The following is a 21,262-nucleotide window of genomic DNA, read 5'->3' as shown; positions in this document are numbered from 1 at the left end:
AGCTCCCTTAGCCGTTCCTCATAAGGCATCGTTTCCAGGCCTTTGACCATTTTGGTTGCCCTCCTCTTGACACGTTCCAGTTTGTCAGTGTCCTTCTTGAACTGTGGTGCCCAGAACTGGACACAGTACTCCAGGTGAGGTCTGGCCAGAGCAGAATACAGTGGCACTATTGCTTCCCTTGATCTAGATGCTATACTCCTATTGATGCAGCCCATATGAAGAAGTCCTTTCTTTTTTTTTTTTATCTTTAAAGCAAAACATGTTTATTCTGTTTTTTTTTTATAATAATTTTTATTAATTTCCACACATATAATAAAGAACAATGTAAAACAGTGTCACATCATACTCATCGGTTCTTACCCTTCTTTCTTTGACTTCCCCATACCTCCCCATCCCTGCATCCTTGTTTAATAATTCTTTAGCAACCCTTGAGTCCATTATCTTAGTTCCCTTTCATAAAAATTTCTTAAGTTTTTTTGTTTACTGCTGCAATTCTTTACTTCTTACCCCCTGACATCCTAACATTCCTCAATTTTGCAATTATTTTTAAGATATATTTTGAAGTTCTTCCAGTCCTCTTCCACTGTCTCTTTCCCCTGGTCCCGGATTCTGCCCGTCATCTCGGCGAGTCCCATAAAGTCAATCACCTTTGTTTGCCATTCTTCCAGAGTAGGTAGTTCTTGCGTCTTCCAATACTTTGCCAGTAGAATTCTTGCTGCTGTAGTGGCATACATAAAGAAAGTCCTATCCTTCCTTGACACCACTTGGCCCACCATGCCCAAGAGGAAAGCCTCTGGTTTCTTAGGAAAAGTCCACTTAAGGACCTTCTTAATTTCATTATAGATCATTTCCCAGAAAGCTTTAACCTTTGGGCAGGTCCACCAAAGGTGGTAGAAAGTGCCTTCAGTCTCATTACATTTCCAACACTTATTATTAGGCAAATGATAAATTTTTGCAAGCTTGACTGGGGTCATGTACCACCGGTAGATCATTTTCATAATATTTTCTCTTAATGCATTACATGCAGTAAATTTAATACCGGTGGTCCATAACTGTTCCCAGTCAGCAAACATAATATCATGACCGATATCTTGTGCCCATTTAATCATAGCTGATTTCACCGTTTCATCCTGTGTATTCCATTTTAGCAGCAAGTTATACATTTTTGATAAATTCTTAGTATTGGGTTCCAACAGTTCTGTTTCTAATTTTGACTTCTCTTTCTGAAATCCTATTTTCCTGTCCTGTTTAAACGTCTCATTTATCTGATGGTAATGCAACCAATCTCGAACCTTAGGCTTTAGTTTCTCATAACTCTGAAGTTTCACCCTTTCGCCATCATATTCTAAAATCTCATGATATTTTGGCCATTTAGAATCCATATTAAGCTTTTTTACTTCCCTAGCTTCCATTGGTGACACCCACCTAGGGGTTTTACTTTCCAACAAATCTTTGTATCTAATCCAAACGTTATACAATGCTTTCCTTACAATATGGTTTTTAAAACTTTTATACACCTTTGCCTTGTCGTACCATAAGTATGCATGCCAACCAAAACTATTGTCATACCCTTCCAGGTCCAAAATGTCAGTGTTCTCAAGAAGTAGCCAGTGTTTCAACCAGCAGAAAGCTGCTGATTCATAATAAAGTCTTAAGTCCGGCAGGGCAAACCCCCCTCTATCCTTTGCGTCAGTTAAAATCTTAAATTTAATTCTGGGCTTTTTGCCCTGCCAGACAAATTTTGATATATCTTTCTGCCACTTCTTGAAACACTCCATCTTGTCCACAATCTGCAGCGTCTGGAATAAAAACAACATTCTAGGCAATACATTCAGAAGAAGTCCTTTCTTTTAACCACCCTGGATCTTCCAACAAATGCTAACTGAGGACGCTAATTGCCTTTTAACAATGTAAACCAAGAACTTTCCAACACACCATGAAATAATTGCTGCTTGTTTGAAGACAAGAGTGAAAAGGAGCTTAGGGCTGACATTGAAGAATCTAGTGCAGTGGCTCCCAAATTCCCTGCCCCCATGGACCACTTGAAAACTGCTAAGGACCACTTGGTAGTTATTCTTCCTGTTGCAGCAATTGTAATGCGCTGTGCTAGATGCTGTATAATTTTTAAATGATTTTTTACAGAAATGTGTGGACCACATGAAGGAAGTTCATCCACTGGCCAGAGTTTGGGAACCCCTGATCTAATGACAGCACACTTAGATGTGCCACTAAAAGGCACTGTGCCCCCATTTGTGTAAGATTTATAAGCCACTGGCAATGTTTATCCTGTGTGGTTTATTCCAGTTATGTCCACAAATGCAAAACAATAAATAACAAGTAGTATTTTGAAACCTTACAGAGTGTCATGAGCACATGAAGTTCCACATCACATCACTTTTAAAATATATACACACACACAAATATACATATACAAATAGGTGACTTTACGTTGCTAGCAGACAACAATGCCAACTTAGAAGCCCGGGGTGATAATAAATAGCAGAAACAGATGTCATGCCACCATTCAAAATGTGCACTGGCCATTATGAACATTTTATCCTAAAATAGATCTCTTTCTCACAATTAACAAAATAACAGGTTAAGGAAAATATATATTCATTTCTAGTTCTCCTTGCAACATTGGATAAAAGCATAGCAAAAAATTAGCCCAACTATTTTGGAACATGCTATGGGAAAATTCAGGCTATTTTGCAGTTTGGTCCATGGGGCATTAAAGATGGAATGGTTTCGCCTTCCAGAGACATAATATTTGCTAACCCTAGAAAAACGGGCTCGCACCAATCAAGCACGCAACTCACACAAAATGGCACCCGTGGTCCAATGTCATCCCAGTTGAGCTGCAGATGAGATGATGTTAGGCTGTTTTTCCCATGAAGTGTTTTTATATATAGGCACAGGCCTGGCCAGGATGCAGGCCTGAGGAATCACACAACTCCTCCCTAAGCTAGCGAGCCCCACTTGGGCTGTGGGTCCTTGCCTTCTTTCCCTCCAAACTGACAGTTGTCAGTTCTGGAATCCTGAGGTCAGGGATGGTACGTCCCATTTTGCCACACAACAGCACCATCTCCAGTGGGACTCTCACCACCACCGTCAGTGGCACTGTAGCTGTACCACCATCTGTGTCACCTCTGCCGCTTGTGGAGACACACTGCTGGCATTGGTCCCTGAAAGAGCTTGCAAGATCTCTCCCAAATCTCAAGAGACATTTTGCTCTCCTAGACATCTTGCAAGACTTCGATGAGATCTCACAAAATCTTGCAGAAAATCACCCATCTGTTTACCTGTAAGCATATAAAATAGCGCATCTTGTTTTGTTCTTTTGTTAAATTACTTGTGGCATTCAACACTTTGGGAGAAGACTTCTCTCCCTTTTCCCTTTAAAAATGAGGGTCTATGCTTCACGCTCAGCAGGAAGGTCCGTTTCAAATGAAATGTGTATTTGTTTTGCTTCTGCTTTTTTGTGTTCTCGGGTATCAAAGTTAGCCTCCTGGCCCTACTCCTCAAGTATCAATCCCTGGTTGGGCTTTCATTGACCATAAGCAATATCCCATGTAAAAGTAGGTAAAAAGGTAAAGGATCCCTGGACGGTTAAGTCCAGTCAAAGGTGACTATGGGGTTGCGGCGCTCATCTCGCTTTCAGGCCGAGGGAGCTGGCATTTGTCCACAGACAGTTTTCCGGGTCATGTGGCCAGCATGACTAAACCGATACTGGCGCACAGAGGACCATGACAAGTGCCAGAGCATACAGAAACACTGTTTACCTTCCCGCCGCAGCGGTACCTATTTATCTACTTGCACTGGCATGCTTTTGAACTGCTAGGTTGGCAGGAGCTGGGACAGAGCAATGGGAGCTCACCCCGTAGCTAAGTGGTGACACTCCCTGGAGAGAAATGGCTCATCTTGCCCATCTTTGGGGTTTTACTTTGGCTTTGGTCTTTCGCTCAAGGGGTGAGTTGTTCTTCTTAGAGGTTCACCAATCCTATTTGAAGGAAAATACTTGTTTCTTGTGAAAATCTCTGTAAGGGATGCAAGCCAGGCCAGAACACAGTCTGCCTTGCTCTGCCTAATGATGGGGTCAGCCCTGCAAAGTGATAATTGTTGCATATCAGCGTAATCAAGGCCTCTCCCCAATGTGCTTAAATACAACTTGCTACAAAACAGACATTTGAAAAATGAGAACAACTTCCATGGAAATTTCTATAAAGAAACAGGGTGGACACAGCAATAAACGACCCAGAGTTTGTGTGCCCTGAGAATAACTTTGGAAGATTTCTGCCCCATCCTCTGGGAGATCCAGTAATCACTTGCAATTACTGACAAGCCCATCTTTATTGCCACAAGGGCATACTATTGCATCAGAAACATAATGAAGCATGGATGCTTAAGACTGTGATACAGTATAAATATTTAGTGCAGGCAGCTCATGGAAGGTTATTTCTGCATATTTGGAAAATAAATAAATATTGGTCATCTTGCAAAAAACCCTCGAGCTGCTAAAGTTTGTGCCTTGATTTAATTTACAATGCAAATGTAAATGCTAACTGTTTTTTATCAACCATGTTTTACTAACAATTTAAGCTCATATTTTTGTAAAAACTCTTTAAATCTTCCTTTTTCTCTTTCCCCACTGCTCTCCTTCTTCTAAGAGTGTGTTAAAGGGTCTTCTGCAAAATAAATGGGGGAGATTAATCATTTCCATATAATTATCTCTGTCAAAGGATGGGAGTCAGAGAACCAGGACTATCTTTACAATATGAATAGTGCCCTCTAGTGGTGAGAACTGTTCCATGTCCCTCCCTCCCAAATCCAAACGGTAAGTTAGTGGGCATTATGAGCAATATTCTATATATGCACAGCACTGCCAAAAAAAACCCACCTCCTGTAATCAATTTAAAATCTACTTGCATAACATAATGTGCACAAATATCAACAGCACAATCTACACTTGGATGCAGCATTCTTTTTGGGAAAATTTGGCAAGGCTTTAAGAGGTTTCACAAGGAAATGGGATTTCACAAGAAAAACAAGGTCTCTATTGTGAGGGCTGGAAGGACACATGCAGGAATAAGGAGACAGGATCTGCATGCAGTGTAGGACTTGCAGTTCCCTGGAATCCCTCGTAAGGCACGTTTTCAACCCTAGCTGTGAAGATCAGATGCTCCCTTTGTTTCAAAATAAAGATGGAGGAGGGAAAGGACACTACCCTTTCTGTGCCACAATGAGAAAATGCATGCCTCTTGACTGCATGGGTCTCCAGGCACAAATCAGGATTCAAAGAGCACAAAGTTAGCTTCGCCAGCTAGATCTGACATGGGGAAGGAAGGCAGTGTGTGTGTGTGTGTCTATGCACAAGAGAGTGTATCAATTTAAGGCAGGGGTCACCATCTTTAAAGAAACCAATTAGCACATAGGGACTTTTCAGTAAGTGTTGTGGACACTCTCTGATCACTTCTCTTCCCCTTCTGAACCCAGATCAGCTCCCCTCTCCAAAGACAGAAAGAGAGGATGCGCACAGGATCTGGTAAAAGTCAGGTCCGGTGGAACTGTAAAGCACATAGAGCTGAAGGAGGAAGTGGGAAAGAGCGTCACTATTCCAACTTCCTTTTTTCTGCTCAATATGTTTTCATGGCAAATGGGGCACTGGGGCTCAGAAGCTTCATGGGCACAATAAAATGAACAAGGGCACTGAAACTAGTGATGTAAAGTCATCCTAAAACCTGCATAGGAAAATGAGCTCAAAGGTGATTTTTAAAAAGACACACACACACACACACACACACACACACACAAACACACAAATATGTTGTGGAGCAGTTGTTACAATGCCCTAGAAAAGGATTGTTATCATCACCACCATCAGCTGCTACTTCAAGGCAGATAAAAGCTGAAACCCACATACATACCCTGCCAGACATCCACATAACATGAAAAAAATGCAAGATGGCTGATCTAAAATTGCCAAAAGCTTTCTTTCTATGGGAAGTGAAGGCAAAGGTCAGTCAGGAAAAGAGCTCTGAGGGAGGGAGGGAGGGAGAGAGAAAACCTTAACCAGAAAGGGATCTGCAAATTTTCAGGCCTAGGGGCACATTTGGAAACCTAAGGATTAGGTGTGGGCACCACAAAGCACCCAATCTGCAGAAGAAAAACTGTTGGTGCTCATACTTCTCTCTCAAAGCAACAAGGAAAGCATCTAAACAGTGTTCCCCACCCACCCTAAAAAAAAAAAAGGTGAAAAAACAGGCACCCTCAAGGAAGTAACTTCCCCCAAAGAATGCTTGACAGGTGTTGGGGAGCAGAGTGTTATCTGAGGGTTCTGAGATACCTATGGGTGCCCTACTGGGGGACCCCACTAAAAAAGGAAAGGAGATTTTCCTGGTTTCTTTCATCCATTTTTTTGCTTCAGAGTCCAAGAGACAGTTATGTGACAAGCCTCCTCATGCATTGCTTATTATCCAAAATGAAAGACAGATGAAAAGGGGTGTGAATCTCTGTGGCTGAAGACAGGCGGGGGGTGGGGTTTCAGCAGGTCAAGTGGTCCCTTTTTTCTGACACTTTCCCCACAGATTCCCCTGAGGGCAGCAGAGGCTGAGGGCGACGTCCAGCATGCATCGCCCTCAGAGAAGACCCACTGACATCTATCAGCCACTATGACTGGGTTGTGATCATCTCACTACCAGGTTCCCTGGCAGTCATACACAAAGCAGTAACTTGTTTGGGGGAATTGAAGGGTGAGCGACAGAAACCAGACGCGAAGCATTAGCATCCCGTTACGGTCGTTTGGTGGCTGGATTTGCACTCTAGCCTGAACGGCATGTCTGCAAACAACAGAGATGCCAACAGGTCAATGCTTCTTTAGAAAGGAAATCTGAACTGTCTCCAACACCCAGACTAATAATAGGCTGAGAGTTACTTTGGCTCCGCATAGAATTGCTTCTGCAAAGCTAAGACTTAGTGCTATTACCTTTGTAAGGCTGCTAGAAGAAGTTACCTATGGAACAGCATTTGAGTCTTTTGTGTAAAATGGTTATAGAGGACGCTGTTCACTACGTTACTCAGCATCCTCTAGACCAGGGATGTCCATGTCTATCCCCAGGTGATAGCGGTAGATTGCTAGTTCATTTCTGTTTTCTTGAGAAGAGTAGCTGTAAAATGAATGTATCTGGCCCTGCAGCCTCACTGTTTCCTTCAGTCGTGCAGGATTGCTAAAGTGGAATTCAGAGTTAGCACCGCCCAGCTTTTGTTAGGTAAGCGTTTTTCGGCATTTACGTATTAAAATAATAACCTCTGCTTTGTGCCCTCCCACAAATAATCTCCACAACACCGACCTTGCCCCCTAAGAAAAGCTCAACAACTTTGACCTGAACGCCTAAAAAAAGCTCAACTTTGCTCAACTTTGACCCGAAGCCCTAAAATGGGTTAGATCCCTGCCACTTTTTTGTGCTGGGAGTAGATCGCAGTCACTTGGGAGTTGGAGGTCCCTGCTCTAGACAAATAGCCTCATGTAAAATACCTGTCTGAGTTTAGCCACAATGTTATTACTTTTTTTACATCAAGTGAGTTTGTGTGCTTTTCGCTGTGGGACAAGGAAAATCGGCCAGCGTGGCAAAGCGGTTAGAGCAGAGTTTCCCAAACTTGGGTCTCCAGCTGTTTCTTGACTACCATCAACCCCGACCACTGGTCCTGTTAGCTAGTAATGATGGAAGCTGTAGTCCAAAAACAGCTAAAGACCCAAGTTGGGGAAACCCTGGGTTAAAGTGTCAGACTAAAACCTGGGAGACCAGGGTTCAAGTGCTCACTCAGCCATAAAGCTCACTGGGTGACACTGGGCCAGTCACTGCCTCTCGGCCAAACCTACCTCACAGGGTTGTTGTGGGGATTAAATGAGATGGGAAAGGACCATGCACATATATGTCACTTGGAGCTCCTTGGAGAAAAAGGTGGGATCTGACGCAATCAATCAATCAAATTCTGTTACCTTGTGTGCCTCTCTATTTGCACTGGCTGCTAGGAAATTCAGAGCCAACTATGTGGCTCGTCTCTGAAAGTCTCTAGTATGGCTTATATAGGAACAAAGAAAATGTTTAGTATTAATGATGAGCAATTTTAAGGCTACTGATTTTGATGGGTCTACTCTAAGTATGACTTGACATCACCCTGAGAGACAGCGCCCCAATTGCGTTAATCCAATGGCTTAAGAGTGTCAATTTCAGGGCACAAACCTGGCCTGTCTGACCACAGTCCGTGACCTTCCACATCCGGCGACTAAAACGAGCCAGCTTGAGGGCACAGGCTTAAAAAGCTGATCAAGCACACAGTCAAAATTCCAGTTTGGGAACGCGACCCTCACAGAGGCATTTCCGAGGAATGTTGGGAGTGAACAAGACGACAGGTGTTGGGAGTCAGGCCTGGAAAAGCTTCTGGCAGGAATCAGCGGTAGTGACAAGGTACAAAGATTTGGGGTTTCCCGACCACGAGGCATCCGTGGGCCATCTCACTCCAGGGCCCACTCGGCCAGCCACTGCTCACATTTCCCTTGCTGCTCCTGCTCCAACTCCTCCACCTCGGGGCTCTTGGCTTCCTGCGGGGCCTCAGGGCTTGGGCTCCCAAGCAGATTCCCCTGACGGCCTTCCTCCGCCAGGACACTCTGGTCCTTCAGTTCTTGGATCAGCTCCTCCAGCTGGTGCGTGGCACGCTGTGGGGCCCAGTTGCTGTCCACGGTGGGGACAAAAGGGTCGGGCGCAATCACCTCAATAAGCTCCTTGCTGGTCGGGATGCGCAAGTAGTAGGCGTGGAGCATCATGCGGTAAGGGCCGCTGTCCTTCTTGAAACTGTACGTGAAGTCGCCCACCACCGGGTGCCCGATGGCGCTGCAGTGGACGCGGAGCTGGTGGGTTCTTCCTGAGGAGGGGCGGAAAGGACAATGCCATTTATTTTTTTAGGACAGAGACCCTTTCGGCTATCAGCCCACCCTCCTCCAAGGACAAGGAGACATAGGTCGCTTCCATGAGACACGTGAAATGTTTCATCCAATTCTGGTGTTGATGTTTCACCAACAAACCCTTCACACATCTCCATTAGGAAGCTGCCTTATACTGAGTCAGACCATTCAGTCCATGCTCAGTATTCCCTGCACGGACTGGCAGCAGCTTCTGAAAACAATACTGTTTTAGACAGGCCTGTGTAACATGAATTCTCTCTTTTTTAAAAACCAATTGGTATTTACTGATGTCTTAACAAAGCTTTTCTGCTGTTTTTGTTCTAATAAGTTGTACTCTGCCTTGAATTTTCTTTTCTAAAAGTGCAGAAACATGTATTATACTGAAACACTTTTGGCCTTTAGCTTAAAAATGTATAAATTACTTCCTTTGGTCTTCCAGACTGCTGTTTCTGCACCTTGTCTATTTTTATGTATTTTTTATGTATGTCAACAAGCAGTACAAGGACTAAGTTCACATTCAAGATTTGTTATGCATGCCACATTTGTTATTATATACTTCTTGTTTGTATGAAAAAAACCTCAATAAAAATCAATTAGATATACAAGTAAATACAGTGGTACCTCAGGTTACATACGCTTCAGGTTACATACGCTTCAGGTTACAGACTCCGCTAACCCAGAAATAGTGCTTCAGGTTAAGAACTTTGCTTCAGGATGAGAACAGAAATTGTGCTCTGGTGGCGCAGCGGCAGCAGGAGGCCCCATTAAGCTAAAGTGGTGCTTCAGGTTAAGAACAGTTTCAGGTTAAGAACGGACCTCCGGAACGAATTAAGTACTTAACCTGAGGTACCACTGTAAACTTCTCTGAGGCACAGAAGAGTGGAGAACTGGCCTTGCTGAATTGGCCTGACTTCACAGCCTGGAAACAGAAGCACACATTGCATTGTGGGAAAGACCATTCCAGAGCCATGCAATGAAGGAGCTGGAGTCCTTTTACCTGTGAGGGGCTGCAGAAGAACTTTCGTCGCCGGATCGCCACTGTAAAGGCCATGTTCAAGCACTGTTAGCTCCGACTGGCAAGGTTTAGGGTTTTCACAACCTGTTAGAAATGTTGGAATCAACGCGTTAAAAGCAAAGTCAATTTTCAAAACATCTGCAAAGCTCAAAGTTTTCTGACGATGCAATGTCTCAGTGCTACAATGAAAATGACAAAGGGGGCATGAAAGGGTGGTGGCAGCCCTACCCTCCGTCCCTTCAATGCACATCATGTGTGTCAAGCCTTCTGTCGTGTTCTTCCCGATGGCGTAGTGGATCGTCATCCTTGCCTCTTGGATGTGGCCCCTCACCTGCCAAGCAGAGGATGCATTTTGTCACAACACCCTGAGTCTTAACATGAAAAAAAACACCATCCTCAGTTTCCCAACTGTAAAATGGGAACAGGTCAATATCACTTGCAAAGCCATATACCTGCAGAATTGCTGTACAGGGACATCTTAACTTCCCTTACTTTAAATCAGGGTTGGGGAACCTAGGGCCCTCCTGGTGTCGCTGGACTACAAAGCATGTCATCATCCCTCGCCACTGGCTATGCTGGCTGCTGGGGCTGTTGGGAGTTGGAGTCCAAGAACATTTGGAGGGCCACAAGTTCACCCCACCCTCATCCTCGCTTCAGACACTTACTGGAAGTAAGTTCCTCTAAACCTGTCTTCCTCAACCTGGTGCCTCCCAGATGTTTTGGAGTACAACTCCCAGCAGCCCTGTTGGGAGTTGTAGTCTAGGGACAACCAACTCCCAAGAGACTGCGATCTACTCCCGGGGTGGGGACTGGAAGTGATCTACCCATTTGGGGGGGGGGGGGAGTTCAGAGTTGTTGAGCTTTTGGGCACCCCTGTTGGTAGTCCATATAGAGATGGGGGAGAAATTTGTCTAATATGCATTTCAATGTGAATCAATTTGTAATTCCCAGGCATGAACATGAACATGCAGCTGCCTTTTGGAATTTGCACTTTTGCAAATTCTGTAATGCAGTTCTCCAAGCCAAGGGGGGGGGGGGGGAAGGCTATCAGGGAATTGTGTGCACAAAAACATGTACCGTATTTTTTGCTCTATAAGACTCACTTTTTCCCTCCCAAAAAGTAAAGGGAAATGTGTGTGCGTCTTATGGAGCAAATACAGGCTGCGCAGCTACCACAGAAGCCAGAACAGCAAGAGAGATCGCTGCGCAGCAATCCCTCTTGCTGTTCTGGCTTCTGAGTTTCAGAATATTATTTTTTTCTTGTTTTCCTCCTCCAAAAACTAGGTGCGTCTTATGGTCTGGTGCGTCTTATAGAGCGAAAAATACAGTACATTAAAATAAATTTGCTTGCAAATATGTGTTTTACTGGGAGATAAAAAAGATCACACTGTGATGATTGATACATGTAAGGTTTTCAGGATGACTTCTTTAAAATGAAGTTTGCAAACTGATGCAGAAATGGGGCAAATGGAACATGAGACTAAAAAAGTGAGAAATGCAGAGAAGCCAAAACTGACAGACTTGTCCAGCTCTTCAATCCCAAAGCCAAGAGGGCACCAGACTCTTGGCTTTGGGGGAGATGTAACACTGCCAGGGGAAGGCACATCTTTTTCCTCTGAAGATCCATGTCCTCAGAAAATAAGCTTTTTTTCATTCCAGACTGCGCGGATCAGCATGGTTTCCCCGTGACCAGGCTGCGTTAAGCTTGCTCTTCCCATCCACAGAAGCTGAGAGACACATAATCCGCTTGGCCCGGGAGGATTTCATCTGCGGCAGATTAGCTCTGCTTCCTGAACGGATTCAGCATCTGCAGAGTCTTTGCGCCACCCTTTTTGTCTCTCACCATCCAGGAAGGCCGTTTAACAAAAAGCCACTGCAAGCTTTGGTGACATCCACATCATACACTTAAAACCACATTTAAACACACATGGAAGGCACCTAGCTTTCTCCCCCCCCCCCCCCCCGACCCAAAGAATCTTGTGAACTGTAATTTGCTGGCGGTGCTCAGAATTGTGGCTCTGTGAGGAGTAAACTACAGCTCTCAGGATTCTCTGAGGGGAAGCCATGTGCTTTACATGTACAGCATGCGTACAGGCCTGTCCTAATTTCAGGTGTGCAGAATTCCGCTGGGAATCCCAGGTGTGAGTCACAGGTTATCTGATGTGGGGGAGTAAGAAGGGGAGGTCAAATATGTCACAGGGGTAGGAAAAACACACATAATGTGCTTCCACATGCTCTGCATTGTGGCTTTTTCATCCTGTGGCTACATCATGCATCCACGTCAGATGTTTAACATAGCCAGAGGCGGGCATGGCATAACGGTGAGAGCCGATGGTGACAGTACATGTAATGCAGTGAACTCACTTCATGGCCTAAGACATCTCAATCTCACTGCACCCTTTTATGCAATATAGAGATAATAATTCCTTCCTACCTTACAGGGTAGTTGTTAAGCGTCACAAAAAACCTATACAGTGGTACGTCGGGTTAAGTAATTAATTTGTTCCAGAGGTCCGTTCTTAATCTGAAACTGTTCTTAACCTGAGGTACCACTTTAGCTAATGGGGCCTCCTGCTGCCGCTGCGCTGCCGGAGCACGATTTCTGTTCTCATCCTGAAGCAAAGTTCTTAACCTGAAGCACTATTTCTGGGTTAGCGGAGTCTGTGATCCTGAAGCATATGTAACCTGAAGCGTATGTAACCCAAGGTACCACTGTATTATACATTGTATAAATGCTGTTAATAATAATGTATTATATTATCATTATTCCAGCTAACGAAAATCCCAGGAAGTTTCTTGGGACAGGGAGAGGCAGGGAATAGAAAGCTTTAGATCAGCAGTGGGGAACAAGATCCGAGGATAGGAAAAGGAAAAAGCATCACGGACTGTATCATTTTCTTTAGGGAAGTGGTAATGCACCTCTGAAAAATGCTGGGTACTCAACCCACAAATACAAAATTACCTAGGTGATGAACAGCCTCAAAACTGGCACACACACACACACACGTATATAAAAACACATACACATACACACACACATATACATACATACACACACACACACACACACACACACACACCCTGAGTCCTCTTTGTCCTCTTTGACATGCAAGGATTCTCTCTTCCTAGCTGCGACCAGTTGCAAAACCAACCTCATTTCCTGCCAATCTGCTACTCACTTCTACTTAATGCCTTTTTTAATCTTTCCCTTTCAAAGAACTAATGTTTAAGTCACAGGCGGCCGGTCACTAGGCACCCATCCTACAGATGGCCGGCTCGCCTTGCCTCGCGTGTCAGTGGGACACCCAAAAGGGATCAAGATAAAATTATGAACGCCAGCTGACGTCTGACGCCCTACTGGCTTTCCGGGTCTGTTTCAACAGTAGTGGCCTGAAACACAAGCCATTTTCGTGGCTGGGGGGGGGGAATATAAATGTTTAAAGTGCTCATTGAAAATCTTTTTCACTGCCTGTGGGAAAGTGTGGATTGGGCACATGAACGTGACCTTGTGTTTTGTGGGAAGATGGGTGAATCATAGCAGATCCAGTAGATCATCTTTTAGTGTAGCAGCACCTACACTTTGGAACAGCAGATTCCCTGTCTCCATTATCCTAGAGCCCCAACCAGCAAGAAAGGGGAGTTTTTTTTAGCTGCTAAGAAGTCTTCTCATGCTTTGTGCTGACCAGAGCCAATCAGAGTGAAAGAAGGCAAGTCTGCCATTAGGGGTTGACCCCTAGGGTAACTCTGGAGAAGGTGCGCAGGAAGAGTTGTTCAGTATGCTCCAAAGCTAAGCATTTAGGAATACTGAAAGCACAAGGTGCTCCAAGACCATATTACACCAGTCCTGAAAGAGCTACACTGGCTCCCAGTACATTTCTGAGCACAATTCAAAGTGTTGGTGCTGAGCTTAAAAGCCCTAAACAGCCTCATCCCAGTATTCCTGAAGGAGCATCTCCACCCCCATCATTCTGCCCGGGCACTGAGGTCCAGCTCCGAGGGCCTTCTGGAGGTTCCCTCACTACAAGAAGCAAAGCTACAGGGAACCAGGCAGAGGGCCTTCTTGGTAGTGGCGCCCGCCCTGTGGAACGCCCTCCCACCAGATGTCAAAGAGAAAACAACTACTTGACATTTAGAAGACATCTGAAGGCAGCCCTGTTGAGGGAAGTTTTTAATGTCCGATGTTTTATCGTGTTTTTAATATTCTGTTGGGAGCCACCTAGAGTGGCTGAGGAAACCCAGTCAGATGGGCAGGGTATAAATAATAAATTATTATTGTTATTAAAGAGAATGATGTTACATACAATGGAACTTCAAGGAAGACACAACTTCAGTCACTCTGGAAGACTGTATTGTGTTGTTGTTGTTTAGTCGTTTAGTCGTGTCCGACTCTTCGTGACCCCATGGACCAGAGCACGCCAGGCACTTCTGTCTTCCACTGCCTCCCGCAGTTTGGTCAGACTCATGTTTGTAGCTTCGAAGACACTATCCAACCATCTCGTCCTCTGTCGTCCCCTTCTCCTTGTGCCCTCCATCTTTCCCAACATCAGGGTCTTTTCCAGGGAGTCTTCTCTTCTCATGAGGTGGCCAAAGAATTGGAGCCTCAGCTTCACGATCTGTCCTTCCAGTGAGCACTCAGGGCTGATTTCCTTAAGAATGGATCGGTTTGTTCTTCTTGCAGTCCATGGGACTCTCAAGAGTCTCCTCCAGCACCTTAATTCAAAAGAATCAATTCTTCGGCGATCTGCCTTCTTTATGGTCCAGCTCTCACTTCCATACATCACTACTGGGAAAACCATAGCTTTTACTATACGGACCTTTGTTGGCAAGGTGATGTCTCTACTTTTTAAGATGCTATCTAGGTTTGTCATTGCTTTCCTCCCAAGAAGCAGGCGTCTCTTAATTTCGTGGCTGCTGTCGCCATCTACGGTGATCATGGAGCCCAAGAAAGTAAAATCTCTCACTGCCTCCATTTCTTCTCCTTCTATTTGCCAGGAGGTGATGGGACCAGTGGCCATGATCTTTGTTTTTTTGATGTTGAGCTTCAGACCATATTTTGCGCTCTCCTCTTTCACTCTCAACAAAAGGTTCTTTAATTCCTCCTCACTTTCTGCCATCAATGTTGTGTCATCTGCATATCTGAGGTTGTTGATATTTCTTCCGGCAATCTTAATTCCGGCTTCGGATTCATCCAGCCCAGCCTTTCGCATGATGAATTCTGCATATAAGTTAAATAAGCAGGAAGACAATATACAGCCTTGTCGTACTCCTTTCCCAATTTGGAACCAATCAGTTGTTCCATATCCAGTTCTAACTGTAGCTTCTTGTCCCACATAGAGATTTCTCAGGAGACAGATGAGGTGATCAGGCATTCCCATTTCTTTAAGAGCTTGCCATAGTTTGCTGTGGTCGACACAGTCAAAGGCTTTTGCATAGTCAATGAAGCAGAAGTAGATGTCTTTCTGGAACTCTCTAGCTTTCTCCATAATCCAGCGCATGTTTGCAATTTGGTCTCTGGTTCCTCTGCCTCTTCTAAATCCAGCTTGCACTTCTGGGAGTTCTCGGTGCACATACTGCTTGAGCCTTCCTTGTAGAATTTTAAGCATAACCTTGCTAGCATGTGAAATGAGTGAAATTGTGCGGTAGTTGGAGCATTCTTTGGCACTGCCCTTCTTTGGGATTGGGATGTAGACTGATCTTCTCCAATCCTCTGGCCACTGCTGAGTTTTCCAAACTTGCTGGCATATTGAGTGTAGCACCTTAACAGCATCATCTTTTAAAATTTTAAATAGTTCAGCTGGAATACCATCACTTCCACTGGCCTTGTTATTTGCAGTGCTTTCTAAGGCCCATTTGACTTCACTCTCCAGGATGTCTGGCTCAAGGTCAGCAACCCCACTACCTGGGGTGTACGAGACATCCATATCTTTCTGGTATAATTCCTCTGTGTATTCTTGCCACCTCTTCTTGATGTCTTCTGCTTCTGTTAGGTCCTTTCCACTTTTGTCCTTTATTATGGAAATCTTTGTACGAAATGTTCCTTTCATATCTCCAATTTTCTTGAACAGATCTCTGGTTCTTCCCATTCTGTTGTTTTCCTCTATTTCTTTGCATTGCTCATTTAAGAAGGCCTTCTTGTCTCTCCTTGCTATTTTTTGGAAATCTGCATTCAATTTCCTGTATCTTTCTCTATCTCCCTCGCATTTTGCTTGCCTTCTCTCCCCCGCTATTTGTAAGGCCTCGTTGGACAGCCACTTTGCTTTCTTGCATTTCCTTTTCATTGGGATGGTTTTCGTTGCTGCCTCCTGTATAATGTTACGAGCCTCCATCCATAGTTCTTCAGGCACTCTGTCCAGCAGATCTAAATCCTTAAACCTGTTCCTCACTTCCACTGTGTATTCATAAGGGATTTGATTTAGATTGTATCTTACCGGCCCAGTGGTTTTTCCTACTTTCTTCAGTTTAAGCTTGAATTTTGCTATAAGAAGCTGATGATCTGAGCCACAGTCAGCTCCAGGTCTTGTTTTTGCTGACTGTATCGAGCTTCTCCATCTTTGGCTGCAGAGAATATAATCAATCTGATTTCGATGCTGCCCATCTGGTGATGTCCACGTGTAGAGTCATCTCTTGTGTTGTTGGAAAAGTGTGTTTGTGATGACCAGCTTGTTCTCTTGACAGAACTCTATTAGCCTTTGCCCTGCTTCATTTTGCTCTCCAAGGCCAAACTTGCCAGTTGTTCCTTTTATCTCTTGGTTCCCTACTTTAGCATTCCAATCTCCTATAATGAGAAGAACATCCTTCTTTGGTGTCACTTCTATAAGGTGTTGTAAGTCTTCATAGAATTGGTCAATTTCAGTTTCTTCCGCACCAGTAGTTGGTGCATAAACTTGGATTACTGTTATGTTAAAAGGTCTGCCTTGGATTCGTATCGAGATCATTCTATCATTTTTGAGATTGCAACCCAGTACTGCTTTCGCAACTCTTTTGTTGACTATGAGGGCCACTCCATTTCTTTTGCGGGTTTCTTGCCCACAGTAGTAGATATGATGGTCATCCGAACTGAATTCGCCCATTCCCGTCCATTTTAGCTCACTGATGCCCAGGATGTCAATATTTATTCTTGCCATCTCATTTTTTACCACATCCAACTTACCCAGGTTCATGGTTCTTACATTCCAGGTTCCTATGCAATATTTTTCTTTACAGCATTGGACTTTCCTTTCGCTTCCAGGCATATCCGCAACTGGACGTCCTTTCGGCTTTAGCCCAGCCGCTTCATCAGCTCTGGATCTACTTGTACTTGTCCTCCGCTCTTCCCCAGTAGCATGTTGGACGCTTTCCGACCTGAGGGGCTCATCTTCCAGCGTCATAACTTTTATATATTGGAGCACACCAAATCATTTGCCTCTATATGTGCACAGAAAATAGTAACCTAGCTGGAAGGCAGTGTATCCTTAACTTTTATTGTATTTTTCTAAGATTACTGCATAATCATAGAAGGGTATGACCATCATGAAGGGACCTTGCACTTCTGAATTTGCAGAGCAGCAATATCAACAGGGGGCCACAGAGTCAGCCAGCCCTGGCCTTCACCATTCATAAAGTGCAGCATCCAGAATGGGACACAGCCTTTCATCTGATTGATAGCTAGAAGGGAACTTGACAAACATGGTGGCTCACCAGCGCAAGGTAGGCCTTGGTCACCATCCGTTCCTTGAAGCATTTGTAGGCACTTCCAGCGGCTGCCTTGTTGAGCGCCACGCAAAGGGCCCCACTGGTGGAGAAATCCAGCTGGTGGCAAAACCTGGAAGATCATAAGATTTGTCTGTTATAAACAGCCTGAAAGGTTCAGTCTGCCATCTTGATTCAAAATGGCTTCCAACAGTATCCAAGTACAAATGAAAAGATTATCCTTGACCTCATTGATTTGGTTACAATGTCTTAAGAGGTATATAAATCACAGTGAACAAACAAACAACTTTTCAAAGTATGTAGCAGAAGTAAAACAATTCCAAACAAAGGTTCTGTGAACTTTGGAAAATCTGGCCTTGCCCTCAAATCACTTCAAAAAACAAACAAACACCTTCCTCATTTATACTAAAATGCACTTTGCACTTGTCATCGGGGGTTTTCCACAAAATTTAGAATTGAAATTAGGCTTGAATAGAATGATTTGAATCTCGGAGTCGCCAGTTTGCATTGCTCTGGAGAGCAATCTAATGTAACATGTTTATTTTAATTGCACTTAATAGGCAAAGCAAAAAAAAAGATGAAAACTGACAGGCTTGCCTAGTATAGTTTTTGCTATCAGCATCCAACTATTGCCCTGGAAAATTTCCAACCACATTACTGTCGCCATCACACTAGCCATATAATACCCATTTTACCGAGGTGTGTACCTGGGTGCTAAGAGGTCGTTGCCTGTAGTTTATTGGTCTATACATTTATGGGTTTCAGCAATTGCAAGGGTCCATACATTTTTTTACCATAATGCAGGAGTCAGTGCTTGTAAAGTTTCCCATTTCTGTGCTACATAACCTGGCAGCTGCTAATAACCAAGTTCATAAATTGTTTGAATAAAACTATTTCATACTGTTATCCCACACATTAAGTAAACAGAGAGCCTTCTTACAAACTACTCACCGGAAGCCATAGTATGTGTCTGGGTCCGCAAGCTCAGGGAACCGATATTTCAACTGGCTCTGCAGGGTGAGCTTTTCATACCACATTTTGCTGTCAATGCGGACGTCCCAGTGTTTGTTAACCACAATGAAGTCCGCACTTTGGTACAGAATGGACAAGTTATCGATGCTCACAGGCTCCATAGTGATGGACCCTTAGAGAGGGAAAGAGAGGTGCAGTTCTGAGTTTCTAATCCAAAAAGTGCTCTTCCCTTCTGACCTAGATTTGGGAAAGTTGTTCAGAGTAATTCTGTCGGAGAGGCAAATCACTCTGTGCATGCTCATCAACACTGGTTAATGCATTTATGGACACTTGCTGAAATCAGGGTTGAAAACTAAAGCCCAGGTTTGCATGAAGCCCTAAAGACAAATGTCAGGTGTGCTTAAGAAATTGCAATAAATCAATCTGTCAATTGTATCAAATGCTGAAGAAAAGTCTAAAGGCTAGGGCAGAGGTGACTGCTTTTTGGCTGGATATGCCATAGGACCGCTTGCCTAGACTCTGCCTGGTGGAACAATGGAATAAGGGTGGTTGAACCAAGTTAGTACAAGACCTGCCAGCCTCAAAAAAACCTGACAATAGATTTTATATTCCCTGGAGTGAAAAGACTGCTCAGGGATTGGATTTATAAACAGGCTAACGAGCAAGATTTATCTCTAATCCATATATCAAAATTCTCCCATTGGTACTATTTGCTGAAATCTCACCACACCAGAGCTCAATATTTGCAGTCATTTACCTTTGCCTCCCTGAAAACTGCATTTACAGCTCTCCGTTTTTAAACAATGCCTATGTCAGTCTTAGATGAGAGATACAGAAATGTTCCAAGGCATTTAAGACTTTGTATTTGTGGGGTGGGTGAGGCAGATCTCCCCCATTATATACTCCATTGTCAACTCTATCAAAATCTTAGAAAGAGATTTTTGGAACAGATGCTGGCACCGCTACAGGGACAGAACCCTGAAGTGAAAATATGTTAGTTATTATTTGACTGTGATCCGCTTGTCACATATAAAACAGCCTTATTTGCAAAAGCCGCTAAAAACATTCATACTAATTATATAAAAGACAATGTTGTAGACTGTGCAGGCGATTCATTAATCTGACTTATTGTAAATGGACGTATATCTCTGGATTTCTTTTAACAGGTTTTAATTGACTTGCTGTATTTGTAATTGAATTTGTAATGGCTTTTAGTCAATCACAGTAAATGACTGATTGATTGATTGATTGATTGAATAAATTAATGAATCTTTTAGTATGGCATCACCCATACTTTTGAACTCACTATGTATTGACATCACTGAACTCTTTTTGGCGCCTGCTTAAAATATTTGTTTAGGTAAGCCCACTCAGACATGTAGAACATTGGCATGTTTTAATCTGGTTCTCAGCTTGTCGTTGATTTTAAAAATAATAATAATGTTTTAAATAGTTATCAAGTGCTTTCACTGATAATTTCATTATTTTATTCTTTTTGGAAACCACTTTGAGGTTGGTTTGTTTGTTTGTTTGTTTGTTTGTTTTACAATCAAGCAGTATATGCATTTTAATGAATAGATACGTATTTGCTGCTTTTGCATCTTATGCTGCTTTCTGTAATGACTGCTGGGGAGGGTACTATTGCATTCTCCTGCGGAAGTAAAATTGTGATCCCTTAATAAAAAGAAGACAACTATCCAACAATAAGCAGCTGTTTTCATCTAGCTTAAAACACACACCTAGAGCAAGAGAGGCCTCAGAGCTATCCACATTGAGCACCTCTGCAACAGACTGTGCAGGCACACAGCTCACCTGGTTGGAATTTTTCTTGCTATTGTGAAATGTATTCTATTTTTAAAAATTATTTCAAATTGTGCATGTGGAAATTATTATTTTTAAAAATAGATGTGGTGATGTACAAAGCTTTGAGGCTTCCGACTGGGGCATCCACTTGGCTACTAGGAGAACTGGATGCTGGACTAGATGTGCCAGTGGCCTGATCCAGGAGGCTCCTGTGTTCTTAAATGGCTGCCCTATTTGACTCTTGACAAAACTCGCAGACAGGAGTCTGGAAAGAGAGGGAGGGAGAACCGAGCCTCCAAACCTTGCTTTTCCCCCCATTATGCTCGCTTTACATTTATTTTAACAGACTTGCCCTAAACCCGCTTTGAGACAGATGAGGCTGCTTGGCTGTCAAGCAAGAGAAGCCCCTCAAAGAAGCGCTTCTTCTGAGGTAGAGGCTGCTCACCCCTTCCCCACCGCCATCGTCACGACATCGGCGGCTACCAAATCCTTTGGATAAAGGGACAGAAAACAACATGCACCCTTCCCACCCCAAAGACGCTCACGCTGCACTGGGAGGCTTGCAAAAATTGCTGCGCCTCCAGCGCCCTTCCTATGCATCCCGTGCATGCAGACATGCAGACGCGCGTGCACGCATCCCAGCCGGCCCCACTCCGCAATTGACCGACCTGCAACTTTGCGCAAGGCGCTAGCAGAGGGCTGGTGCGCCATGCAAAGGCGCGCGCGGCGGCGCTACATTGCAGCCAGCAGGCCCGGGCAGTGCAGCAGCCGCCGAGCAGCGCGTGGAGGAGACCCGCCAGCCAATCAGCGCCTTCCGCCGCATG

The 21,262-nt window shown here is 44.0% G+C and overlaps 1 protein-coding gene across 3 annotated transcripts; it reads right to left on the bottom strand.

Moving 5' to 3' along the window:
• Positions 1-2,276: 2,276 nt before the first annotated feature.
• RPUSD1 (RNA pseudouridine synthase domain containing 1) lies at positions 2,277-21,260 on the bottom strand. 3 transcript variants are annotated; one of them, XR_013832923.1, is made up of 7 exons: positions 21,107-21,260; positions 18,615-18,807; positions 17,652-17,775; positions 10,203-10,305; positions 9,957-10,058; positions 8,241-8,919; positions 2,277-4,685 (listed from the first exon to the last, which is right to left on the bottom strand). XR_013832923.1 is itself a non-coding variant. In XM_079952619.1 (7 exons), the coding sequence occupies exons 3-7, from the start codon at positions 18,794-18,796 to the stop codon at positions 8,513-8,515; spliced, it is 918 nt and encodes a 305-aa protein (XP_079808745.1). In that variant the 5' UTR covers positions 18,797-18,807; positions 19,393-19,613; positions 21,107-21,214; the 3' UTR covers positions 8,239-8,512. The 3 variants fall into 3 exon arrangements, 2 of the variants coding, with proteins under 2 accessions (XP_079808745.1, XP_079808744.1); XM_079952619.1 differs by lacking the exon at positions 2,277-4,685 and adding an exon at positions 19,393-19,613 and having other exon boundaries at positions 8,239-8,919; positions 21,107-21,214; XM_079952618.1 differs by lacking the exon at positions 2,277-4,685 and having other exon boundaries at positions 8,239-8,919.
• Positions 21,261-21,262: the final 2 nt, after the last annotated feature.

Source organism: Podarcis cretensis (genome assembly GCF_951804945.1).
Source record: "Podarcis cretensis genome assembly, chromosome: 14".
Classification (NCBI taxonomy): Eukaryota; Metazoa; Chordata; class Lepidosauria; order Squamata; family Lacertidae; genus Podarcis; species Podarcis cretensis.
Note: the sequence above shows the minus strand (reverse complement) of the source record. Positions and strands in the feature narration are given on the sequence as shown.